This window comes from Sceloporus undulatus, chromosome 11, assembly GCF_019175285.1.
Source record: "Sceloporus undulatus isolate JIND9_A2432 ecotype Alabama chromosome 11, SceUnd_v1.1, whole genome shotgun sequence".
Lineage (NCBI taxonomy): Eukaryota > Metazoa > Chordata > Lepidosauria > Squamata > Phrynosomatidae > Sceloporus > Sceloporus undulatus.
The window spans coordinates 2,371,146-2,399,072 of NC_056532.1; the positions used below are offsets into that span (position 1 = coordinate 2,371,146).

The 27,927-nt window shown below is 47.0% G+C and overlaps 2 protein-coding genes across 3 annotated transcripts in view; both read left to right on the forward strand.

Annotated features, from left to right (window-relative positions):
* The window catches only part of UBE2G1 (ubiquitin conjugating enzyme E2 G1), a 554,317-nt gene that overhangs the window by 301,765 nt on the left and 224,625 nt on the right, over positions 1 to 27,927 (forward strand). The gene's annotated exons all lie outside the window — the stretch shown is intronic.
* LOC121917146 (sarcoplasmic/endoplasmic reticulum calcium ATPase 3) overlaps positions 13,446 to 27,927 on the forward strand; it is a 78,024-nt gene continuing 63,542 nt past the window's right edge. The window contains exon 1 of the mRNA XM_042442872.1: positions 13,446 to 13,759. Coding sequence (XP_042298806.1) covers positions 13,642 to 13,759 — 118 coding nt within the window. The 5' untranslated portion in view covers positions 13,446 to 13,641. The remainder of the gene's footprint in view (positions 13,760 to 27,927) is intronic.

Genomic DNA, 27,927 nt, shown 5'->3' on the forward strand with positions numbered 1-27,927 from the left:
TGGGTCCTGTTCGCTGAGCAGCAGAAAACAAGCTTGTTCCTCCTCAATATGACATCCCTTCAAGTATTTAAACAGGGCTATATCATCATCACTCTTACTTCTCTTTCTCCAGGCTAAACATCCCTATCTCCCTGAGTCATCTCTTGGTGAAGCCAGCTCTCCCACCAAAATCTTCACGGATCAGCCCCCAGTTGGCCATAATCCCAGTTGCAAATGTCCCCACCGTTTCAATTAGGGCACTTGAATGGGCTCCGATGATCAGGTTTCAGATAAGCTTTCCTCCCAGCGACCAAAAAAAAAGGCCTGCTATAATTGTTTGGAAGTGGCACCAAGCAAGAGGGAGAGGATGTGCTTTGGGAGTTTTCTGTTCGCTGGATTTTTGGAGCACGGAAGATCCGAAGGGGGGACTTGGAAGCCTCCAGCTTACATAATTTTGCTCTCCCCGAGAGTCTGCTTGTGGAGGGTTTGCTGCCAGCGATGACTAATGAAGCCCAAAGGTGCACCCGTCCCGCCACCATCCCCAGTCGCAACGCTTCCACCCAAGCTGCTGGTGCATTAATCCTCAAAGAGGAGAATGCTCGGCAACAATGTTTAGGGCACTAGGCTGATGTTATTCCTGGGTATACTTGCAATTGGACTTTGCATACCCTTGGGTCAGGAGGTATCTTGTACCCCTTTACGTGGCGCAGTTTCCCCCATTTGTCCGCAATACAATAAAGCCCGGTCCTTCTGCCGACACAGAATGGCTCATCCCTTTTCCTTTCCATGACTTGGAATGACCACAGAACATACCAGAATGGCCACTGGAAGGCTGCCATTGCCCAGAAATGCAGGGAAGCGGATCTTGCACGAAAGGTAAAAGCGGGGCTTATGACGAAAGAGGTCTAAAATAGTGTGAGGCCAATACTCTGTGTGCGAGAACGGATCCAGTACTGGACATACTCATTGCATAGGTCTAGGAGGTTGACTCAAAGAAATTGAGCCAAAAAACGTGAGTCGACTTATCCATGAGTCAATGTATATAAGGACATAAATACATGTATATAAACATATACGTAGTGTACAGTGTTCTTGGGAGAAAGGGAGTTACATGTCCCTAAGTTTTCCCTCGACTTATCCATGGGTTAGATCAACTCCATCATTGTGGCCCCCAAACCTGCCCTCGACTTATTGCATATACCGACGGTACGCAGTATAAAAATGACCCTTTGGGGGCTAGTGTTAAAGGTGTATCTTTTGTGTTTAGACTTGGGTCTCATCTCCAAGATATCTCACTCCATAGGTACAATATTCCAAAATCCCCAAAATATAAATATAATTTGATAGCCAAAGAGGTTTGGTCCCAAGCATTTCGGCGAAAGGAGAACGAACCTACACTATTCTCCGTACGATTTAAACCACTCCAAGGCCTTCTTAAATAAGAATGCTTTAACCTGCTGGAACAAGAGAGCAGCATCTAGTTGAACTGCAACTCCCAAAGTTGAGGAGAGGGACGCTGGGAGCTGCAGTCAGGCAACATTGGGAGGGCTGCATGGTTCCCACGCAGGATTTCAAGTATTGCTATGTTGCTTTGCATCTGGAAGAGCAACAGAACCCATTGGATTGGCAAGAGAGGGGCTTTTGCTTGGTGCACAAGTTCTGTCTGACCAAATCGCTTTGCGACACTCTCGCTGCATCTCAAGGTTTGGCGGTTTGGGTTTCCTTCCCCCTTTTTCTCTCCTGCAAAGGATGCAAAAGCAGCAGCTGCCTGCAACCAAACTCTGAGAACAGAAGAAGTGGCAGAAGACAAGCCTTGAGCGGAAGTGGCTCGGCGTTGAAGAAAACTCACTGTTGCTGAGAAAGTTCAAGCAGAAGTCTATAGTGTCACTTTCCTTGGCCTCAATGCATTGAGTCGCTTGTTTGCATTTTTGCCAACCGGTCCTTCCAGGCTTGTTCTCTGTTTTGCTCCATGAAGGGAAGAACCAGCCGCATGCGCCGAGACACATTTTTGCAGAAATGAGGGGAACCTCGGCCCAAAAGAAGAGGCTCCTTCCCTTGTTCTCACACTGTAAGAACTCACAATGAGGCTCACTTTTGGAAAATGTGGCGCAAACTGTGCATAGACTATGAGAAAAGGCACAATTTTTGGAAACTTCAACACAGAGAGAAGAAAATTACAATTCTTCCAAAGAGAGAATTTGGAAATGAAGTGAAAAATGTGGTGCAAACTGTGCATAGACTATGAGAAAAGGCACCGTTTTTGGAAACTTCAACACAGAGAGAGCGGGAGAGAGAAGAAAATGGCACAAATCTCTGGTTGTTTCCTTAGGAAGAAAATCATCTAAGAAGAAGCGCATGAGTTTTTGAGGCAGAACATGGCTTGGTTTGTCGGGGAAAGCAAAGGCTGCCTGCGTGGCAACCGTCTTGCCATCCCTTTCCTCCCGGGTTGGTGACAGCGTTGCCCAACAGGTTCCGCAGCTCCGTTAAAAGGGCACCGAGAGTGTCATGGAAAGGTTTTCCCTCCCCGTCTCCGTCTCCGTTTCTCTTTCTGTATACACATCTATTTAGAGCCTTGTTTATCCACCGCCAAAGCATGGAACACACAGAAGGATGTGGCTTCCCCTCCGGCTGTTCCGTTTTCTCAGCCAAAGGCAAGGTTTCTTTCCCACCTCCTTTTTTGTTTTTCGAGGCGCTACCTCTGTTTTCGTTGCTCTTCACCTTTCCATTCCAAAGACTGGGGGAAAAAGAAACGCTGCCGGATAGCAAATATATTTCTAACCATGAAGAAAGAAGGCCGGGACATCATTGTTCCTTGATCAATGGATGCATGTGGACTTTTTAGTTCCTCTTGGGATGGCTCAGGAACCTTCCAGTTACATGAGTCCCTAATGTTGGGAGAAAGGCGAGAGATAAGAAAATAATAATAATAATAATAATAATAATAATAATAATAATAATAATAATAATAATAAATTACACATGCACACACACCAAAATGTACCTGCCAGGGAATTGGTTCATTTATTTAGATGATTATACCTGACCGCATTGTACAGATGAAGACTGGGGAATGTGTGGCCAACCAGTATGAGAGTATGGTCAGGATGGCAAAAGGTAGCAATAAGGACGAAGAGGCAAGGTACTAGAGCAAGATGCTATTTTGTGGCTTTTGCGTTGGACTACAACTCTTTACAAGGACACCCTGAAACAACATCTCAGGTTCGGCCAAATCTATCACCAACAATGGTCCTCCCTGGCCTCGCATCGGGAGGCATGGAGACGCACTATCCACGATGCGGCAGCCTTTTTCGAAAGCTCACGCCGAACGAGTCTCGAAGAGAAACGACAACGCAGAAAGAACCGCAACCCGGAAACATCACCCAAGGAGACTTTCCGCTGTGCTTTCTGCAACCGGACCCGTTTGTCCCAGATTGGTCTTTCTAGTCACCGACGCGCTTGGACAAAGCGCGGGATGCGTCCTTCCTGAATCATCGTTCACAAAGCAAAGCCAGAGAGAGACAACTCTGGAGACCAGGGTTCGATTCCTGACTCGGTCACGCAACCCACTGAGTGATCTTGGGCAAGCTACACTCTCTCAGCCTTAGTGGAAAGTCAATGGCAAACCTCCTTTGGACAAATCGTGCCAAGAAAACCCTGCGATAGGTTTGCCTTAGGGTCGCCAGAAGTCGGAAATGACTGGAAAGGCACAATGAAGCAACAACAAGAATTGGGGTAGCAATTGCACCACAATCACACATGTTCTTATTTTAAAAATGGGGTGAGTGGCTTGAGGCGAAATGGCGTGAGGTTTCAGGGATCGTAAAATAGGCCCCGGGGTATTTGCCAACCCCGCCATATGGAATCCAAAACGATGGCTTTTCCGTGGGTTGCCTTTCGCAGGAGTCGATTGACCTTGCGGCGCTATGCATTTATTACCATGGTATCGAGCAAGCTATCTTTCTGCTGTTTCCATGACAAAATGTATTAATGTGTGCAGGGAACCCAGGCTCCGTGCGCGATAAACACATTTTTTTTAATGAAACCCGATCGCTTTGGGGTGGCGCATGCAGGCGGAAAGAGTGAACCTGCATGCCTGGGAGATGAGCCGTTCCTGTACATGAACTGCAGGTGTTCAGCGAGGAGGCAGCCCTCCCATGCGCTTGGGAACACACACACATTCCCATGTGTGCCCCAGCCAAGCTGTTCAAGGGTAAAAGGAGTGATCATCAGAAGATGCAGATGCAAATTCAAAAATATCCCCCCCCCCCAAAGAGTTTGGGGCCTATAATGTATAGCTGACAAGCCATCGAAAAGGACTAAACATAAAATGAGTGCACATAAGTGATTTTTAGGTGATCGTTCTCTTCATCCATGAAACAACCAGGGCAATGTCCAGAGGAGGGTGACCAAAATGGTGAAGGGTCTGGAAGCCATAAATCCCTATGTGGAGAGGCTTAGGAAGCTGGGTATGTTTTGCCTGGAGAAGAGATGGTTAAGAGGTGATACGATAGCCCTGTTTAAGGATTTGAAGGGATGTCATACAGTGCGCCCTTTGTTTATGCGGGGGATCCATTCTGGACTTCCCCGCGTAAGACAAGAAACACCTATGCTCAAGCCCCATTTAAATGAATGGGGCTTGTGCATGCATTTTTTGTTGTTGTTGCCCCAAATGCTCCCAAATGGAAGGTTTTTGGAGACATCCATAAGAACTCGAAACGTCATCCTGTCGGGAGAACAAATTTGAATGTCTTCCTTGCATCCAAGAATGAGATTTACCTCCCTAGAAGAGAGCATCTGTGGGATTCTGAGAAATGCAGGGGAAATGAGGCTCAAAATCCATGCAATGATTCTGAGAAATGCAATGGGAAGTTGCTTTGAGGAGAGAGCACTGGATGATGCACAAAATGGTTGCCGCTGGGCTGCAGGTGCTTGAAATCACTCTTCTGGGTCTTTCCATTTTAATTCCCTATTACTCCCGAAAATGCACCTGCATCTTCAGAAAAGGAAGATGAGGAGACGGACGAATAAGGGAGAGAAAGAATGAGAGAGAGAGAGATGGTACCAGCTCCTGTATGCAAGTTTTCCAAATCTGAGCAATGAATTTGGTATTGCATGCAAATGACACGAGGATATTCTCTGGAGATACAGAGTCCCTCATTTGTTTAACATCCAACAGGTGCTTGGCTTTGCTCCGAACATGAGCCAAATGGCAAGGACAAAAGAGGTCAGGGATGGCTTCAGGATACAGCGTCTGCTTTGCATGTTGGAAGTTCAACTGCCGGCAACTCCGTTAACCAAATCCAGGCAGCAGGGTGGGGAAAGGTAATGGAATCGTAGAGCTGGAAGAGACCCCAAGGGCCATCCAGTCCGACCCCGTTCTGCCATGCAGGAACTCTCAATCCAAGCACTCTTGGTGACAGATGGCCATCCAGCCTCTCTGTTTAAAAACCTCCAAAGAAGAAGACTCCAACACACTCCAAGGAAACATCTTCCACTGTCAAATAGCTCTTACTATCAGGACGTTCTTCCTAATGTTGAGGTGGAATCTCTTTTCCTGGAGCTCCATTGTGACCTATTCTCTGGAGCATCAGAAAAAAAGCTTGCTCCCTCCTCAATATGACATCCCTTCAAAGACTTAAACAGGGCTATCATATCACCTCTTAACCATCTCTTCTCCAGGCTGAACATAACCAGTTCCCTAAGTCTCTCCTCGTAGGACATGGTTTCCAGACCCTTCGCCATTTTAGTCTCCCTCCTTTGGACATGCTCCAGCTTCTCAACATCCTTTTTGAACTGTGATGCTCAGAAGTGGGCACAATGTTCGAAGTGAGGTCTGAGCAAGGCAGAATAGAGCGGTACTATTACTTCCCTCTATCTAGATACTATACTCCTATTGATGCAGCCCAGGATTATACTGGATCCCTGGTTTAGGCCTACAAAAGAGACATTCAGTTGCAGGCGCAATACATTTCCATGTAGCAATGGAGAATATGAACTCTAAGCTGATTGAAGATACAGACTTTTCAGATACTAGTCTGAATATTGCACAGTTTCCTCTCCAAGAAAAAAGCTGATCAGGTTTCCATTTTTGTGCTTTGCAGTTTCAGGAAAACTGTGCGGTTTTCTGGACAAGACACACAACCCTTGTAGAAAACCTGCACAATTTCCAGTCAGGGAATTTCCAAGTGTCTTGTAGCTCCAGATGAAAATCTTTTTCCTTCCCAACATTCATTGAGAGTCAGGAAAAATTGAGATTTACCATTGCTTTGCCATTTTTCAAATGCATGCAAGGCTTCGTGTGCAAGCTTTTCCTTTGCTGAAATCTATTCCAAGCCTCAGAAATGTTCAGGTTTCTGCCCGATCTCCGGAGGTGTCAAACGGATAGTTTGACAACGAAATGCAAACTATGGCCTGTTCCAGACTGCCAAAAGAAAGCTGCTTGGGGTCTCTTTGGAGGTATGCTGTTTAAATGATGCATGGGTCCTAAGAATCGGGAAGCTGCACCAAAGCTGCGCTCCGGTGCTTAGGAATGGAGTGTGGCTTTGGCGCGACCTCCGGACTCTTAGGACCCAGGCATCATTTAAACAGCATACCTCCAAAGAGACCCGAAGCAGCTTTATTTTGGCAGTCTGGAACAGGCCAATATCTCTTCTCCCTATTTTGGGCCCTTTTAATAGAATCAATGCCATTATTATTATTTTCCCCAGCTGCTCCGCTATGATGTGATGCGGGGAAACCTGGGGCCAAAATGGAAGAGAGACAAGCCTCAAAGCACAAACATTTGCCGTGTTGTTTAACTGTTTTAACTCCGAATGATCACAGATGTTGGTCGCAGGGGAACAACACACGCGCACACGCCGCGCACGCTGCCGACTGCCCCGTCCTCCTCTTCAGATCTCCCGAACCTCAAAACCTTCCTCCCACTTTGAATATGAAAATAGAAACGCAAGGTGTGGGGCAGGCAGCGCATGCAGAAAACAAACATCCTTCCGGGAAGGAACGGTGGATTTGCACGCTCCCTTCTTGCGTTTCTGTTTCCCTTTCGGCTCTTTTAGTTCATCCCTTGGTCCTTTAGCTGTGCGGCCCATCTTTCCTTGGATAGAAACAGTAGTGGATAGTGAATCCCATGTCAGCGGAGCAACGGATCCACGCCAGGCTTCTTTACAATGACTTCCTATTGACATGTCCTCTGCGTTGCTTCTTGGTTCCTTCAACAAGTAACAGAATGAAAACGTTGCATCAAAAGGCCAGGATCTAATAGTCTTCTCTCTATAGCTGGCATCCATTGTTCCCTGCCCTAGTCTCTGGAGCAGCAGAAAACAAGCTTGCTCTCTCCTCAGTATGACATCCCTTCAGATACTTAAATGCATCTTTAAAGCATTGATGTCTCCATCAAAACAATATCAGCATATGGTCAATGCACCTGACCAATGCATCTGCTGACCACTATCAGCATATGGTCGATGCACCTGACCAATGCATCTGCTGACCAATATCAGCATATGGTCGATGCACCTGACCAATGCATCTGCTGACCAATATCAGCATATGGTTGATGCACCTGACCAATGCATCTGCTGACCAATATCAGCATATGGTCAATGCATCTGAGGAAGTATGCTGAAGTCTAGGAAAGCTCATGCTGCCAACTTCTTTCTTTCAGTGCGTCTCAAAGGTGCGACAAGATCTCTCGACATACTGAGTCTACAGACTGACACGGCTATACCTTTGAATTCCGGCGCATGGTCAAGATATCAAAAGGTATTAACCAGGAAAAATCGACACGCTAGAAGAGTGCGCAGAAGTGGCAAAAATCGTTTGCACTCCATCAACTCCATAGAAGGAAGAGCACTTCCCAGTCAGCTCCAGCAAAAGCAAACTGCTGCGTTTTCTTCCAGCTTGTGCATTCGTCCCCCTTAATACCTTTTTCCACCTTGAACATGCGCCGACGTTGCTAATTCACATGTGTCCCGGATTTCATCTTTGAAATACTGGGGGGCAATGCAGGTCCTGGTCCTGCAAGTTAATAACTTGGTCACCAGATTTTGGTTACAGACTTTCCAAGGGAGAATGACTTCAATGCCTTACAGTAGTCTAAAAAGGATGTGACCAGAGCATGGATAATGACACACTGAATGAAGCCCTGTTTCCGCTTTTTGTGTCCTGGAAGCGCAGTTAGTTAAGATGGACTGACAGCTAGATTCATTAAACTCTAGGAAACGGGGGCCTAATTGTGGTTGCCGTTCCAAAATAACACCCTGTCCTTCGACCGTAATGATAATGCTGGGACATTGCTGAAAGCTGCTGAAGCAAAAGGGATGCAGTGATGGAACAATAATTGGAATAATAGGAATGAGAATAAGGAGGACGGGGGGATTATTGTCCTTTCAAAGTGGAGGTTTTTCTCCCCTTTGCTCCCTGTTGCCTCCAAAATCAATTCTTCCGTTCAATAAACTCCTTGCAGTGGGAAGCAAATGGCTAAAGCGTCGAGAAGAAAAGCAGCGAAGAACTGCATCCCTAGTTTCCAGGTCTGTGCGGGGAGTTGAACCATGGTTGGTCTCCCGGCCAACATTCAAGCCGCTACATCCCATTAAATGGATAAATGTCATAATCTTTAAATTGATAATCGAGTTTTAATAGCATGCCCCTCTAAAATCTCCCAATAGAAGGTAAGATGCTGGTGTTAACTGGAGACTCTGTGGATGAGACAACTCCAAGAGGCCCATAGCCTTCAGCTGCTCTGCTCAGGTCTTGCAAACTCAGGGACTCTGGGCCTCCCTTGACTTCCACCACTTCAGCTGTTGTGGCTCCGTCCGGTGAAATGCTGGGATCTGTAGTCTGGCCAAGTCCTTGGCCTGATCTGTCAAACTGGTGCCTTGCCAAACTACACATCCCAGGCTTCTGTAAGATAGAGTCGTGTTGCTTGAAGTGGTAGCAAACGGCTTTATTTCTGCAGGGCGAATGCACCTAGAGTCAGTTCAACTGTATGTGTCTCTGGCGAAAGAGAAGGAGAAGGTTAACACACACAAACACACATTTAATGACACTTTTACTCATTCAGGCTGCATCTGCACTGCAGAAACAATGCAGTTTGATGCCGCTTTGACTGCCAGGGCTCTATGCAATGGCATCCCGGCATTTGTACTTTGTTGCGTTACAGCTAGCTGACAGAGAAGGCTAAGCACTTCCCAAAACTACCAGTCCCAGAATCCCATAGCATTGAGCCATGGCACTCAAAGGGCTGTGAAACTGCATTATTTCTGCAGTGCAGATACAACCCAATATTGCTTAGGACCAGACTATCCCAAAGTCCATATGTCTGCTAACCATCGTCGTTGTCATCATTAGTGGAGATATGGGCTTTGGGATAGTCTGGACCTAAGCAATATTCAGCACTAATGGGTCAGTTTACCCGGCATTATCATGTTCAAGTCATGCATTTCCATGATGTGTCCAAAGTAGAATAGCCTCAGTTTGTTCATCTTGGTTTCTAAGAAGAGTTTGGTACTGATTTGCAATCTCTGTGTCTTTATGTACCTTCAAATGACTTATCAACTTATGCCGACCCCACAGATTTCATAGGGTTTTCTTAGGCAAGGAATCCTCAGAGGTGGTTTTGCCATTGAGATGTGGTTGGCCTTCCTTATCCATGGATTCTTTATTATGGATTCCGCCATCAACAACTTGAAAATATCCCCATAAATACATACAATCGGGTCTTCCTATCCACTGAGGTTTTGTTTTGGACCCCCCTCGCAGATGCCAAAAACCATGGGAATTAATGGTGGTGTGCCACGCATGCAGCCATGTGCACATGTCACCATTGATGTTAATGAGACAGGGCCATCCAATGCAAGCCCACGGTTGGAACCACTGTAAATAAAAAAACCCAAAGCAAACCTTGATTTTTCCATTTTTATTTAAGGGACCCTGCTTTATATATAATGGGATTTGAGCATCCACCGATGGAACGAAACCCCAGCAGATACCAAGGGCCTATGAACTGGTATCCATTGACAGTTACTCATCCAAGTACTAACCAGGGCCGACCCTGCTTTGCTTGCAAGATCAGACAGGACCTAATGCCTTTGGGGTCTTTATGCCATCCCTGATTTGCTCTAGCGCCCATTTATTTGCCTTTGGGTGGTCCTTTTGCCCCACTCTCCTCCCGCACGTTTCAATGGAGGGCCCATTCACACCACACCGTTATAGTACTATATTCCACTTTAACTGCCATGACAACATCCTGGGATTGGCGGATCAAGGAGAAGTATTCGCCATTCTCAGACGGAGGAGAGTTTCCCTCTTTGAATGACAAACGCCAGGATCCCATAGGATGTTGCCATGGCAATGGGAGCCGAATAAAGCACTATATTTGTGCATGGCAAATGGGCCCGGAGCTGGTTTTCTTCCCCTTCCTTCACCAAGTTTTCACAATCATATACACAAATGGAAAATGCTATGGCATGGGCAAGCCATACATGAGGGTGGGGGAAGACCTATTTTAAGAAATGGAAGGAGGATGGGATGGGATGGGATGGGATGGATGGATGGATGTCCTTCCTGGCAGCTTCCTATGCTGAGCTTTCATAGTAAGACATAGCAATTGAAAATACTACAGCATGGACAATCCTCACACAATTGCAGGATAGGACTATTTTAAGGGAAGGAAGGAAGGAAGGAAGGAGATGATGGATGGATGGATGGATGGATAGATAGATAGACAGACAGACAGACAGACAGACAGACAGACACAATACCACAAGTACAATATCACAAGTCTCTACTGAATTTCACTGTGTAACTCTGTAAGCATAAAGTTATACTCTGGGTGTATCCGCACTACAGAAATAAAGCAGTTTGACACCACTTTAGCTCCATGACCCTATGCTACTTATCCTAGTGATGATCCATATCCTTCTCTCACTATTTTTCTATTATCTGTATTCCATGTTTTATATCATTTTTCTCTTCTTATCTTATCCTAGTGATGATCCATATCTTTCTCTCCTGTCCTCCCTCCCTTCCATCCTTCCCATATCTTATTCTTTCTTTACACCTCTTCCTTCCCATTTCCCTTCTTCCTTCTTTGTTCCTCATTCCACTTCTCCTTCTTATCTTTTCCTTTTCTTCCTCCCTTATTTCCTATCTTCCTATTTCCCATCCTCTTCTATCTTTCCCTTTCTCCACAATTCCCTGTCTCTTGGAATAGCAACTGGAAACAGCTGGCATGGCCAGTGGAAAGTTGCCACTGCAAAAGGATTAGTTGTTGTTGTTGTTAACTGCCCTCGAGTCAACTTTGACTTATGGCCAACCTATGGGGTTGAACTGGGACTTGAACCCTGGTCTCACAGTCTGACGCTTAGACCACTGCACCATGTTGGTTCTTGGGAACATACTTGTGTTGGCATGTGCCTTATGTGACTTGTGGCAACCCTAACCCAGGATTTTCTTGGCAAGGTTTCTTCGAGGGACTGGCGGTTTGAGGCTGAGAGAGTGTGACTTGCCTAAGGCAGCGGTTCCCACCTTTTGGTCCTCCATTTGGGAGCATTTCAGACAGGGACGTAGCCAGGATTTTGGGAAGGGGGGGGTTCCAGACTAAGTGCCACCATTATAATGGGGCTTGGGTGCAGTGGCGCAGCAGCACACACCATTCATTTTATCTAACGGAAGGGGGGGGTCCGGACCCCAAGAAACCCCCCCCCCTTGGCTACGTCCCTGTTTCAGAACCCAGAAGCGCCAGTCCACAGTCAGGAAGGACGTGAGACGAAGTCCAAAACAGCCAGAGAGGAACAAAGGTTGGGAACCACTGGCCTAAGGTGGTTTTGGGTGAGTTTTTCCAGCTACATGGCCATGTTCTGGAAGGGTTTCCCCAGCATCTGTGGCTGGCATCCTCAGAGAAAGTGGGTTTCCAGGGCTGCGTGGCGACTCGAACCCAGGTCTCCTGGAGTCCTGTAAAACACTATACCACTCCGTCTCCTGCTCCTAATTCCTGCTAATGTAAACCAGTCAATCCCAGTAGACCTTCTGCCCGCTCCTGATTCTCTCCAATGCCCTGCCAACCTCCCTGCGGTGGCATCCATGCCAGGTTCGCTGTCCCAACCTTAGGTGAAAAAGGAGTGTTTTCTTCTGCTTCCAGCCAGGATGAGGTTGCCTTCTTTCCCAGATCTGCGTTCTGGGCAGCTTTTCAAAGCAGGTGGCAGCTGAGGTGCCAGGCTGTGCCAAGCTGTCCGCTCAGAGCTTTATGAAAGAGATTAAAAGTGGAATGAAAAAGGGGGGAAAAAACCAAGGCAACCAGAGCTTGGCAAAGGTGCGTTTGAGGTACACCAGATAGCCCTAAGTGAACGGGACAAAGGTTGGGTGTTTGTTGGAGAAGGGATCGCAGTTCCCAGCATCCCCTCGCTTGACCTTACTGACTCTGGTCTGCCAAGAGATAGGTAACTTTCTCAAGCTCTGAGCAAGTGGTCTTTCCAAGCAAATGGGTTTTCTTATTTTTGGCTATGTATTTTTATTCCTATTGTAAGCCATCAAAAGAGGTGGGATATAAATAATAATAATAATAATAATTATTATTATTATTATTATTATTATTATTATTATTATTATTCTGGGAGATGTAGTTTGGCGAGGTGTTCAGAGACCTCTGGGACCACCGCCTCCTACAAACCCCAGACTATTGAGGCTAGTGGCTGTTAATGCAGTCTCAAACTGGATTATTTCTGCCCTGTGGATGCAGCCTAGCCTGGTTCAGGTGAGGAAGCTGAATTTGGGTGTCAATCAGGGCTGGGAAATGCAGTAATGCAGGTGTTGCTGGAGGCTAAGGTGCCCTTATGCCTCCCCAATGGCTGCTTTGAGTCCTGTTTAAAGGCAGACACCCAACAGGTGAAGCAGGGCCAGGTAAGCCCACCTGCTCCCCATTGAGGATGCTGAGGTCCAAAGTCCCAGGTGAGAGGAGGCAGAGGAAGGGGTTCCCCCTTCCAACCAACGCCTTAAAAGGAAAGAGTTATTTTATGCAAATGAAGACTCCTCCCTCGGCCAATGGCTGGAGGGGAGGAAAGGATCAAAGGCAGCCCCCCTGCCCCCCTTTGAGGATGCTGAGGTTCAAAGGCTTGGGAGGAAGAAAGGGGAACTCCTCTTCCAGCCAACTCCTTAAAAGGAGAGGGGTTTTTATGCAAATTAGGTTTCCTCCCTCGGCCAATGGGAGGGGAGGAAGGGACGAAAGGCAGCCCACCTGCTCCAAATTGAGGATGCTCAAAGGCGCAGGTGAGCCGAAAAGGCCGAGGGAACACCCCTTCCAGGCAAGGCCTTAAAAGGAGAGGGGCGCGGCCTCTTATGCAAATCGGGACTCCTCCCTCGGCCAATGGCGGGCGCGGAGGACGGGAACAAAGGAGCGGCGGAGCCAATGGCGAGGCGGCAGGGAGGGTTTTTTTTGTGAATGGGGCGGGGAGACACTCCTTGAGCTCGCAAGGAGAAAGGCGATCTCTCGATCGATTCAGTGGATCCAGAAGAGAGAGAAAAGAAGGGGATCCTGGAAGAAGACTGAGGAAGGGATGCTCTGCAGGGAAGCCTAGTTGGTCGGAGCAGGATGGGGCTCCCTGTCTCTCTGTGAGCCTCACAGAGAGGAGGATCTTTTGGGGATCTGTTGGGGGATCTGTTGGGATCATGGAGAGCGCCCACAGCTCCACCGCCGACCAGGTCCTGCGCCACTTCGGCGTCCGAGAGAGCTGCGGGCTGAGCCCAGAGCAAGTCCGGAGACTCCGGGAGAAGTATGGCCCCAACGGTGAGTTTGCTAGGCATCGTCTACACTGCAACGGTTAAACCGCTTTCGTACCGCTTTGGGTGTGTAGTTTGAGCCAGAGCCAAGAAATTCCCATTAAGAATGAAGCCTATGGAGTCCACAAAGCGGGGTCAAACTGGGCTATTTCTGCAAGGATGCAGCTTGACACCCATTGAACCACCTTGGCTCTTAAAGGGGTTTGGGCCAAACTACAGATCCCAATAGTCCCAAGGATGGAGTTAAAGATCCAGGACACACTGCAGGGATGGTCCCGCTTCAATTGCCCTGGCTCAGTGCTAGGGAGTTTTTGGGATTTGTAGTTTAATGTCAGCAGAACTACAGCTCCCAGGGTTCCCTGGCCTTGAGCCAGGGCAGTTAAAGCGGTCTCGACCTGGGATCATCCCTGCAGTGTGTCCTGGATCTTTAACTCTATCCTTGGGACTATTGGGATCTGTAGTTTGGCCCAAACCCCTTAAAGAGCCAAGGTGATTCAATGGGTGTCAAGCTGCGGTCTCAAACTGGATCATTTCTACAGTGTGTCTCGAACCTTAGTCTGTTTTTGAAGGAGGCTATAAGAGAGTAGATATGAATTGAATGCGATCGGTACGGAAAAGCCTAATAGAAAACAACTGAGGAGCTATTGCCTTCTAATGCTGAATGGTAGACACTGCGCTTCGCTCCATCTGTAACCACTTTATCCAAACAGAGCCTCCATCTGCAGGTACAGTCTACCTGAAGAGCATGTTTAACATTAGCTTGACATTTTTGTTCTTTTAAAGTGTGAAAACGAATAAAGAAATGTATAGCACACAAAGGAGGCTGTACTCCAAAGGGGGCCCAATGGGATTGGATCCAAGGGCCCCGACCCCAGTGTCTTGGTTTGTCCCTTGGACCTCCTCCGGACAGGTAGACTCTACCTGAAGATGGAGGGTCTGTTTGGATAAAATGGTTACGGATGGAGCGAAAGCGCCTAACCGGATTGACTAATACTGAAAAGTAAAGTTCGGAGGTATGGAAAGTTGCACAGTACAGTTGGACTTGGTAGTCCTAGCCGCTTCATTTATATACCGCTTCGTACCACCTAAGCCGTCTCTAAGCAGTTTACAGATGCCCATCGGGGATGATGGGAAGTGCAGTCTTGCATTGTCTAGGGCTGGAAACTGTCACTAGAGTAGCAGAGAAGCAATGAGGAGTTGCAAACTTTAGTTGGCCCTCTTTATCCACGGATTTTTTTATCCACGGATCCAAGTATCCACGGCTTGAAAATAGTCAAAGAAAACATAAATTCCAAATAGCCAACCTTTGTTTTCCATTTTATAGAAGGAGAACCATCTTCCAGTGCCATTGTATTTAATGGGACTTCAGCATCATGGATTTTGTTGTCCATAGTGAACCCTGGAACCGAACCCCAGCGGATAACAAAGGCCCACTGTCCTAATAACTGTCCTTATTATCATTATTGCTAATGTCATGCTCCATCCTGCGGTAATCCTGGGATCTGTAGTTTCCTCTGGCGCCTGAGCCCTCCGCCAGAGAGAGAAGCTAAATGGCCCACGGAAAATCCCAGAATCCCATTGCATTGAGCAATGGGAATTAAAAGGATACCAAACTGTATTCATTCTGCAGTGTAGATGCAGCCTTTGATGGACTACAACGTATGGATTGGGGGATTCTGGGAGCTGAAATCCACCAAACCCAAGTTTTCCAGGTCTGAACAAAACTCAAAGGATGTTTCTATTTTTCAAGATCGGCCTTGTCCCCTTTTCTTTACCCCTGAAATTAAAGGGCTTTATTCATTTCAACCGCACCCGCGTTGCAAAAACAATCTGGCTTGATGGCACCGTGCTATGGAATTCTGGGAACTGTAGTTAGTTGTGACACCAGAGTTTTACCTTACAGTCAGTTACTTATTCAAGAAAATAAATGCTCTGTTATGTTTTCTGTAGGCCAACAACCTTACCAGCACCCCTTCCTTGGGGACTATGCAGCCTCCGTGTGTGTGTGTGTGTGTAGTAGTGTGTTTGTGTATATATATATATTATTTAACTTGATGGCTTGCGATTGGTATGCTATACACATAATAGGTAGTTCTATAAATAATAAAATTAGGTGTTTGGTTACTGGGATATCCATATATACATATATATGGTTCTCTCTGAACCTAACACTCTATTTTATATTTTAGATTACCTACATTAGGCTGCGGGGAGTTGATGGAGCAAATCCGTGCAAACAGAATCTAAACAGCTACACAAAAAACGTGACAAGTGTGTCATTCGCTGCAAGGTACTCCACTTTACTTAAAATTGGTTACATGTCTGATAGGATTGGTCATTCCCCGCCCCTTTATATGCGCAAACGAAAGTTCTATTGTGTCTATCTGCCACTGAATAATAATAACATCATCATCATTGTTGACTCATCATCATCATCATCATCACTATAGAATTATTATAGAATTCAAAGATATAGCCTAGAGATATAGAGAGAACTAGAGATCAAGATCTCTTTGGAGAGGCAGGGTATACATTTATTATTATTATTATTATTATTATTATTATTATTATTATTATTATTATTAAATATAGAGAGATCTTGTAGCACCTTCAGTTAGCTTCAAAGGCGCTACAAGATCTCTTTACGCATTATTGTTATAGTCATATTATTACTATATTACACTACCTTGTTGTTGTATATACTTATATCCTGCTTTCCCCCCCGAATTGAGACTCAAGTATGACAAATACACAACAGTGTAAATGAAAGCGGGTTAAATTTCCATTCTAGCTCTTGTAAGCTCTGTCCTGGTGTCCCAACAAACTACAACTCCCAGAGTTCCGTGTCAATTAAAGTGGTATCAAACTAGGTTATTTTGGCAGTGCGGACGCAGCCACTAAAACAGCCTTAAGATGGAAAATGGCACCACTTTAAAGCTCTGCTGAAGGTGTGACCCTTCTTTTCTCCTATGATTTGCAGTTTAGGTATATTTTGGGAACTTTAGGAGCTTTGGGGAGATGCTTTGTGTTCGCGGGGATATATATATATATATATTCTGCGGCTGCATTTATTGTTATCACTCCAAATGCCTTGAGCTGCTTCGACGGTTGAGCGCAACGTGGAGCAAGGTGCAAAGGTTCGGTTTAAGGAAATGTGTGCACCAAAAGGGTTAGTGTTAATCCGACGACACTTAAGTGCAAATGGAATAATTTGGGGAGATTTACACGAATAGACGCTAAGGTGAAAGGAAGCAGGGCCTGGGGCCTTCCTTTGCTCTGAGCAGCGCCAACATGGGTTTCATTTTGAGCTTTTCATGGTGCCAAATTTGGCTAGCCGAATGCAAACAAGGGTGGGCCCGAGGGAGAGGGCCTAACCGCACCTGAGTCAACATTGGCCTTAATTTTTAATTTGCATTGGAAAATGCGACCGGTGCAATATTTGCATATGCAAATAGCATTGCGAGGAAGAAAAAGAGAGTGAGTGAGTGTGTTGGAGGAGATGAAACAGATGGAGGAAGGGATGCGTCGGTTGGTGGACTTGCACACTCAAGTTGAGTCTGTAGTCTTTGAGAAAACCAACGTGGCTGTTTCTTGTTGGCAGAAAAATCTGCCGTGGTTGTATTCCAACAAGTGTGAAGTTTTTTCCTGCACATAGTTTTGGTTGCGTTTGTCAGTGTCGGCTTCCCACCCACGGATGCAAAACTCTTGAACTTGCGCTGACCTCAGATGTCTTGGCAGTTGGTGGCTTCCCATGTCCGCAGGTGTGATGAATGCGAAGGTGGTTTTAGACACACACATAACACAAACACACCCTTCCTGCCAGGGAGTGAGCCTTGGGAGGGCATTGTAGAATCTCAGCACCACAGAGTTGGAAGAGACCCCAAGAGGCCATCCAGACCAACCCCTTTCTGCCATGCAGGAACTCTCTCAATCCAAGCGTCTCAATGAGACGGCCATCCAGCCTCTCTGAAGATGCCAGCCAAGGAACTGGCAAAACCATCTTTGAGGATCTCTCGCCTAGGAAAACCCAATGCAAAGGGACACACGACATTGCCTTCCCAGGAATTCAGCCATTCCTCTATAAGCAAGTGTATGTAAAATAGGTCCTGAAGTTCCCCCAAAGCACCCGATCCTGGCTGATCTTGGAAGCTAAGCAGGGTCAGCCCTGGATAATCCTCGAATGGGAGGTCACCAACAAAGACCAGGTGTTGCAGGTTGCATTTCAGAGGAAGGGACCATCAAAAATGCTTCTGAGGATTCCTTGCCTTGGAAAATCCTATGAAATCCATGGGGATTGCCTTATGTTCACAGATGAAGGCACATAGACACACACACACACACACTCTTGGTGTGTGTTTAGACCATTTGTTGGCGCCTACAAATCACATTTTGGAGCCTAATTTCCGCGGCACAAGTGAGAGCGAGGTTGGTTCTGATGGATGCTTTTGCTGTTAAAAGAGGAATACATTTATAAATTGCTGGCTTAGCTAGAATCTTTTTATTATTATTATTATTTAAAGCCTTTTTGGAACAGGGTTTGTTTGTAATTCTGTAATTAAAAGGAGGTTGCAGTTTGTCGCGTCCTGGAAGGCTTTTAAAGAAGCGAAGGGAGCCAACCCAAAGTGAATCATCACTACAGCAAAGGCAAAATGATTGGAGAGAGTCCAGCAGAGTCTAACGTTGGGCCTAAAATGGGAGTCTTTGTAGGATTTGGACTAGGCCTGGAGAGACCTGGGATTTGAGCATCCACGGACTTTGGCATTGCTGGAACCAAACCCCAGCGGATACCAAAGGCTCCCTGTATTTTGCGTATCTTGGTTGGTCCGATAAAGGTATCCCTATTCGGTGGATTTTGGGGTGTTATTTCGCTTTGCTACACGACCAACTCGGATACCCCTGAAATAGTAATCGATGGATGGAACAATCTTAGGAAACCAGAAACCAAACCTGTTGTGTTCAATGGGATTTCCTCCCAGCTGTGAAAATCTCTTTGCTTGTTTTCTTGCATAAGGGGGGGGGGTATCTACACTGCACAGTTATAGCACTTTGATACCACTTTAAATGCCGTCACTCCATCCAATGGAATGTACTTGGCTTTGTCATTGGGTGCAGTACCCAGAATGGTTTGCCAAGGGAGCCTAATGTTGCAATTCAGGGAAAGAAACTCTTAAGTGGTTGCAAATCCCAGGTTTCTGTCGGGTGGTTAAAGCGGGATCAAGCTGCTATAAATCTGCAGTGTGTGGACTGCTCCTGGTTTAAGGTCGGCATTTGTGCCTGGGAAGTTAAAGGACCCGTTTTGGAGTGAAGGTTTCTTCCTTGGGGACCAAAGGACGACCGATCTTCTCAGCATGGTTGAAGAAGAGGAACTTTTGGTACCTTTGCTGTGAACTCGACCGTTGGATCATTTTTGCTTTGACGGGAATGGAAAGTTGGCCGCAACGTATAGATTTATTAAGCCCTTTTGGGGGGGGGGAAGAAGTGATAAATGGTTGCTAGGAAGAATTGGTTGCATAATGGTGTGTGGTGTGTTGTCCTTCTCCTGGTGCTCTCCACGGTACTTTTTTGCTTTCTAAACTGCCAGCGAAGCTTGGGAACACTTGGATCCCTTGGAAATGCGCTGGGTGCCTTAACAAATGAGTCTGTAGTCCTTCCAGACCTTCGCTTTGGCTTTCCACTCTTGAGTGCCACATTGGGCATGTGGAGCCTGCTTGGCCTCTAGTGGCTAGGGCAGTGATGGCGAACCTATGGCACGCATGCCAGAGGTGGCACTCAGAGCCCTCTCTGTGGGCACACCACCATCGTCCCAACACAGAGTTCACTAGAGTTTGTCACTAGAAATCCAGAGGGACGTGGCACTTTGCGATAAATAAATGGGTGTTGGGTTTCAGTTTGGGCACTCAGTCTCTAAAAGGTTCTCCATCACTGGGCTAGGGAATGGCCGAGAGCCAAAGGAGAGAAGGTACCCAGCCTAGGAGTTGTCCCCGGACATTTGTGAAGAGTAGCAATGGGGACGGAGAGGCGGCTTGACCCCTGGAGGCTGGTGGCGTCTCCTCCTTTGGAGGTTTTTAAACAGAGGTTCAATGGTCATCTGTCAAGAATGTGTGGCAGGGGGTTGGGCTGGATGGCCCTTGGGGTCTCTTCCAACTCTATCAGTCTATGACACTTTCAACAGATTTGTAGGGTTGGCAGATTTCAAACGGGTCTCGGGATGCAGACGTTCTTCTTTGTTCCTCGGGACACTCATAGGCCATGTCCACGCTGCAGAAACGATCCAGCTTGACACCTCTTTAACCGCCATCACTTGAACCGCCATCCAAATTCTGGGCTTTGTAATTTTGTGAGCCAGTCAGTCTTCGCCGTGAGAGAGCTCTGTCGCCACAAAATCCGCTGTCACCAATCTTTGGATGAGCAGAGCTAATTGATTTCTTTTTTAAAACAAACCTTTCATTTGCACCCTGCCTGGCAAAGATGTATTTGTGGGATGGGTTTGCTGGTAATAGGCAGAGCAGTCAGGGAAACGTGGAACCCTCTCAGCCTTGGCAACACTGGGGTGGCAAGGGGTCTGCCTTCCAAGATTTGCAGCCATTTATTTTTTTGCAGCAGTGTTAGGAGGTAGCGTGGTCTAGTGGTTTGAGCATAGGCCCTGGACTTTGGAGATTGGGGTTCGAATCCCTGCTCACCCATAGAAAGCCTGATGGGTGCCTTTGGGCAAGTCAGACGCTCTCAGCCCCAGAAAATCCTGTGACAGGTTCGCCTTAGGGTTGCCATAAGTTGGAAATGACTTGGCACAGCAACATTAGCTAACATTATTATTATTTAACACACATAAAATATTAATATTAAAAACCTGCAGCCTCTTCTTTCTCCTCTCATTGAGCCTGATTCACACCATCTCTAGCATTTTGCAGCAATTCCCAAACGCTGGACTTCCAGGTGTTTTGGACTTCAGCTCCCAGAATCCAAGACTATGGGCCAAGATGGCTCAGGCTCATGGGAGCTACAGGCCAGAGTTTGGGGATCGCCGTTTTAAAGGATTGCAGGCAATGCCACATCCCCTTTCTGCCCAAAGGCAGATGGTTGAGCCCCAGTTGTGTCACTCCCCTTAGAGCAGTGGTCTCCAAACTTTGGTCCTCCAGGTGTTTGGGACTTCAACTCCCAGAAGCCCCAGCCAACTTGGCCAACCATCAGGAATTCTGGAAGATGAAGTCCAAATTATCTGGAGAATCAAAGTTTGGGAACCACTGTCTTAAGAGTGTCTTGCATGCCCCTAGTAATACCCTCAGTACCCAGGGTGAAGCCACTAGATGCCAGTCCTTTCCTTAAGCCAGGGGGGTCCACATTGAAGGACCTGCATGTACCTACTTGCCATGGGCCACACATTACTCACCTCCCCTTCCATCATTTAACATAGATAAATTATAGAATTCTGTACTATCATTGCAATCTCTAGAGCCGGCGTGGGGTGTAGCAGTTTGATTGTTGGACTAGGACTCTGGAGGCCAGGGTTTGAATCCCGACCTGGCCATAGCATCATAGAGTTGGAAGAGACCACAAGGGTCATCCAGTCCAACCCATTGTGCCATGCAGGAACTCTCAATCCATGCATACCCAACAGGTGGCCATCCAAAGAAGGAGACCCCCATCACTCTCCAAGGGAGCATCTTCCACTGTCGAACAGCCCTTACTGTCAAGAGGTTCCTCCTAATGTTGAGGTGGAATTTCTTTTCCTGCAGCTTGTATCCATTGCTCCGGGTCCTAGTCTCTGGAGCAGCAGAAAACAAGCTTGCTCCCTCCTCAATATGACGCCCCTTCAAGTATTTAAACAGGGCTGTCATATCACCTCTTAACTGTCTCTTCTCCGGGCTAAACATCCCCAGCTCCCTAAGCCATGGAAGCCTACCTTGGGCAAGTCACACTCTCTCAGCCTCAGGGGAAGGCAATGGCAAACCCCCTCTGAAGAAAACTTGCCAAGAAAAGCCCATGATAGGTTGACCACTTTAGGGTGGCCATAAATTGGAAAGGGCTTGAAGGCACACAACAACAGCGACAAGAGCCAGGGGCGCTTTGCTTGGGTGTTCCTGCATGGCAGAAGGTTGGATTGGATGACCCTTGGGATCTCTTCTAACCTATGATCCTATCAGGGACGTAGCCAGGATTTTGGGAAGGGAGGGTCCAAACTAAGTGCCACCATTATAATGGGGCTTGGGTGTGGTGGCGCGGCAGCACGCACCATTCATTTTATCTAATGGAAGGGGGGTCCGGACCCCAAGAACTCCCCCCTTGGCTACATCCCTGATCCTATTACAACAGCTCTTCTCTGCTGGAGTTTTGAGCTTCCCGAGGAAGAAGCAAGAGAAAGGCAAAACGCCGTTTGTTAAAAAAGGCCTTCCTGACTCATCCGGCTCCGCTTTCTGTTCTTCGGCACATTCGCCCACTTTCCAGCCTCCAACGTGCTGCACACTTAAAACCGTCTGATTCATAAACCTGCGCTTCCCTACCTTCCCCCACGGTCTCTTTGGAGAAGCCCTGAGACATGTGGTGGAGGCCTTGTTGGCTTGTGGATCTATGCAAACTCTCAAAGCGGAGTAGGCAAGGAGCAGGTCTTTTGTGCTGGTATTAGTACCAGAGAGAGACATTGTGGTGTAGCGCTTGTAGTGCTGGACTAGGATCCCGGGAGGTAAGGGTTCAAATTCCTGCATCAACATGAAAACTCTCTGTGAATTTTCATGCTGGAGATAGTAAATCATAATGTTGGGAGAGACGCCAAGGGCAATCCAATGCAACCCCTTTCTGCCATGCAGGAACTCACATTCAGAGCATCCCAGACAGATGGCCATCCAGCCTCTGCTTAAAACCCTTCCAAGAAGGAAACTTCACTGCTGTCTGAGACAGCATCTTCCACTGTTGCACAGCTCTGATTGTTAGGAAGTTCTTCCTTATGTTTAGGTGGAATCTCTTTTGCTATGCTTTGAATCCATTACTTAAGGTTATATTCTCTGGAGCTGCAGAAAACAAGTTTGCTCCCTCCTCAATAGGACATCCCTTCAAATATTTAAATAGGGCTCTCATATCACCTCTTAACCGTCTCTTCTCCAGGCTGAACATACCCAGCATCTCCGTAAGTCTCTCCTCGTAGAACATGATTTCCAAACTCTTCGCGATTTTCTTCCTCTTCCTCTGGACATGCTCCAACTTGTCAACGTCCTTTTGGAATTGGGGTGTCCAGAACTGGACACAGTATTATTCCAGAATAAGCAGAATGGAGTGGTACAGTGGGCCCTTGTTATCCGCTGGGCTTTGGTTCCAGGATCCCCCATGGATAACAAAATCCGTGGATGCTCAAGTCCCATTAAATATAATGACATTGCAAAATGGTGTCCCTTATATGAAATGGAAAATCAAGGTTTGATAATTGGAATTTATTCTTTCCCCCCCAACTGTGGATGCTTGAATCCATGGTAAAAAATCCACGGATAAGAAGGGCTGGCTGTACTATCACTTCTCTTGCTCTAGGCCAGTGATGGCGAACCTATGGCACGCGTGCCAGAGGTGGCACTCAGAGCCTTCTTTGTGGGCACATGTGCCGTCACCCCAGCACAGTGCTTGCCAGAGTTTGTTACTAGAAAGCCAAAGAGACATGGCACTTTGCAATAAATAAGTGGGTTTTGGGTTGCAGTTTGGGCACTCGGCCTCGAAAAGGTTCACCATCACTGCTCTTGGCACTATACTTCTATTGATGTAGCCTAGAATCGGGTTGGCTTTTTTAGCTGCCGCATCACACTTGTTCAACTCGTGGTCTACTAGGACTCCTAGATCCCTTTCACATGTCACCTTGTGAAGCCAGGGGTCCCCATCCTATAGCTATGCATTTCGTGGTCGTGTAGTTATGTTCCTATGGAGCTGTCTGCAAAGGGCTATCATGCTTCCCTCCATTGCAAGCCACCAGTAAGTAAAGTGTATTGTATAGCAGTGATATAGGCTAGGTTTTACTATTAAAGTCAGAGACGGTGGGTATGATTTGCAGCCAGTCCTTCTGGCGCTGAAACCCACACCTTCCCTTCCACTCCATGTTTCCCATCCATGCTTGCTGGTGTTTCAAGGGTGGCCAGAGCCCCTTCGGAGGAGAACATGAACTTTGTGGCCTTGAATTCAGGGAGCTGGGGAGGAGTCCGAGAAGATTTGGTGGTTTCTCGAGGGTTTCCATGACGTGCGCCGTCTGTTTGCAAGATGCATGCTTCCGTAGGATTAAAGCTTCGCTAACCGTTTTGGGTTTGGTTTTGTTTTTTGCAAGAAGCTGTCAAAGCCAAACTGGAAGCATGCCACTTGTTTTTCAGGGCTGTGGGGGAAAATACATAGATATATATATATAAAATCACATCCTTCTTAGCTTTTCCTTTGTTGAGATAATCGGCGTGAACTTGGGTGGAAGGAAGGCTCCTTTTAGTTGGCTTTAAGCGTTGCAAAAACGCACAAACATGGGCAAACGCTCTCATGCTCATTTTAAGCAGCATGCAGAAAGCCCAGCTTAGGGTTGCCAGGTGACATGAAAGGCAGGCTCCTGTTGCTTTCGTGGCTGCGCCACACGAGACCGATCCGAAATCCCTTTGTAAACACAACTGTTCATGCAAACGGTGGTCCGCAAGCCCCCAAACCCACCCAATTTAATCTGAGTTGGAAGGGCTCTCTTTTGGCCCCGAAGCCCAGAGATAGCCTTGCCAATGTGTGAAATGCCCTGCTGTCCCCAAAGCTCAGTCTGCCCCATAGAGACAGTGGAGAAGATGGGTGGCACGCCTTGCACTCTGTACCCACCCAGTGGGCTGCATTGATGCATTTTGTCACTTCTGGTTGCCGTTTTGTTCAATTATTTTCTTTTTGGAGGTTCTTTTGGGGAATCTCAGGGGGTCGAGGGAAGGAAAGAGCTGCATTTGAGGGCAATGTTAGGATATTTGGCCATTTGGGGGGCACAAAATGTCTTAATCGTGCCAAGAAAACGGCAGGATAAGTTTGCCTAAGGGTTGCCATAAGACATAAACCAGGGATGTAGCTAGGATTTTAGGAAGGGGGGGTCCAGACTAAGTGCCACCATTATAATGGGGCTTGGGTGTGGTGTGGCGCAGCAGCACACACCATTCATTTTTCTAATGGAAGGGGGGGTCCGGACCCCAAGAACCCCCCCCTTGGCTACATCCCTGCATAAACAACTTGAAGGCACTCAACAACACCGGATGGATGGATGGATGGATGGATGGATGGATGGATGGATGGATGGCCAGCATGGCATAGTGTTAACCCACTATGCCATGCTGGCTATCCATCCACTCATTGATCCATCTATTTGGTGTTGTTGTGCCTTCACTTAAACATGTTGGACTATGATTCTGAAAACCAGGCTTCAATTTCCAGCTCGGCCATGAAAACCCATTGGGTGACTTTGGGCAAGCCGCACTCTCTCAGCCTCAGGGGAAGGCAATGGCAAACCTCTGCCCAAATCGTGCCAAGAAAACCCCATGCTAGTTTTGCCTTCGGTTGAAAGTGACTTGAAGGCATATGACAACAACAAATGTATATAAAGCAGCTTGGAAGGCATGGTTTCTCGCCTTGTGCTAGTTGCGCCAGTCTACCTGTGTCAGTGGCATTGTGTTTTTGACGGCTCATGTTCAGCCGGCGATGATGGAAGCGTGACCTTTGGAGAGGAAATCCCTTTTCCTTGCTGCAAACGGGTGGCCTTTTTGCTTTGCTGTCGAACTCCCTCGGTTCCTGTCCCTGTCTTGTACTTTGGAGTCGGCCGCTTCCTTCCTGGCTGTCTTTTTTCCAGCTTTGATGTGGATATCTTTGACTGCACCTCAGGACACCAACGCAGGGCGAAAATCCCAACAAAGGAGTGGGAGCGGCTGCTGGATTGAGCCAAAAGTTGTGTTTGGATATGTTCGATTTGCTCTTTTCCAAGCTAAATATACCTCTCTTCCTTGGTTGTTCCTCATAAGGGTCTTAGGGTTGCCATAGGTTTTTGAAAAAATGACTTGGAAGCACACAACAACAACAACAAATAGCTTGGAAGCACCAGATCCTGTCTGGTTTTGGAAGCTAAGCAGAATGAGCCCTGGTTGGTACTTGGATGGGAGACCACCAACAGATCCTAGGTGATATTTCACAGGAAGGAACTAGCCAATCCACCTCCTAGTATTCCTTGCTTAAGAAAACCTTGCGACGTTCATGGGGTCACCAAAAGTCTATTTGAATCATGGAGTTGGAAGAGACCCCAAGAAGGGCAATCCAGTCCAACCCCATTCTGCCATGCAGGAACTCTCCATCAAAGCATCCCTGACAGATGGCCATCCAGCCTCTCTTTAAAGACCTCCAAAGAAGGAGACTCCGCTGCTCTCCAAAGCAGTTGGACATCTCTTACCATCTGGAAGTTCTTCCTAATGTTTTGATAGACTCTCTTTTCCTGGAGCTTGCATCCACTGCTCTGTGTCCTATTCTCTGGAGCAGCAGAAAACAAGCTTGCTCCCTCCCCAATATGACATTAGCATTAACCCAGTTCTCCGTACGCACCACCGGCATTCAGCCAGGCTTATTCTGTGCCTTGGCGATATTTATATGCAGAGACTGCCGCCGCCGCTAATTAGACTGTTTATAATTAATACCTAATAGCGGTTCATTATCTCCTTGACAATTGACAGCGTGGCTTTGGTCGGATTTTGCGCTGCTGTTGTCGCTGGGTACAATATGGGCATGGGGGAAAGCGGCCACCTTTTGAAATAAACGGAGCTCTTTTCGGGATTTTATTAACACAAACGCACACAGTTTATTTTTTAAAACAAAATGTTATTGTATTAAAAGACACAAACATATACAAGTACATACAAACGACAAAACCCTATATGGACATACATGACAACACAAATACAACTAAATACAAAGACTATCAGGACTATCCGTAATTTTGTCCCCCGAACCTGCCCTCGACTTATAGATGAGGTCGATTTATAATCGAGTCTATACGGTGATTTTAAGTATATATATATACCTTATATATATTATAATTATATTATGCCTTATGCAAGATAGATAGATAGATAGATAGGCCCTTTCCTTTTTCCTCCCACCAAGCCTCACCCTACTCATTTTAACATTTTAAAGGGACACCTTTGAACATCCCCAAAGATTTTTAGGGAGCAGCGGTGTCACCCCCTTTAGGGTGTCACCTGGCGCAGCCTGCACCCCCCCCCCCCCCCACCCCCTTGTGTGCCCCCCCCCCCGTGTTGGACTGCAACTCCCAGAAGCCCTGGCTAGTATCGCCTGTGGTGAGGAATGCTGGGAACTGCAGTCCAAGAGTGTCTGGAGAGCTGCACAGTTCCCACCCCTGCTCTAACCATTACTCTACACTGGTCTATTGTCTTGGTTAGACATTGTTCAACTCCCTGCGCTACTGCGTGTCAGTAGGGCTGCAGATCCACTCCGGATTGTAACGCAGCTCCGCAAGGGGCTGAATCATATCTTCCCAATAGGTTCAGCATCTTGGAGACCTCCTCTAAAGCTTGCAAAAACCTGGCATGGATTTGTCGCCCCACCGACAGGGGAGCCGACAATAGCGACCGCCCTTAGCTTCTAGAAAATACGAACGCTGAGGAGCGTTTGCGTTGGGGAACGTGATGACTTCTGAACACATTTGATTCTCATTCATTCATTCATTCATTCACTCACCCCCTTTTGTTTTGCACAGTGCCCAGCGATGCAGTTTCAATGAGGTTTGCCATTGCCTTCCCCTTGAGGCTGAGAGAGTGTGACTTGCCCAGGATCGACCAGTACGTTTCATGGCCAATGTGGGATTCGAACCCTGGCCTCCAGAGCCTTGGTCTAACGCTCAGACCACTACACCCCCCGGCTCTGTTTTTCGAGGGATGTAAATCCGGGAGCGAATGATCCCAGGAGTGAAACCAGACAGTTTTCTGGAGAAGAACCTCTCAAGGCCCAGGTGCGAGAAAGCAGGCTGCTTCTCTGACAGTTTTAAAACTTAAAATGTAAGCAAGGTTGGAAAGCGTCGAAACCCAAAGTGCCAAAAAATGTGTGAGCAGGATGTGCTGGAGCGCAAGTAATGTGAAAGAATGCAGCCCTGTCTTTTATAATGCGGTTTTATTCTTGCCGTCATTTAAAATGTTGGATGCTGATATT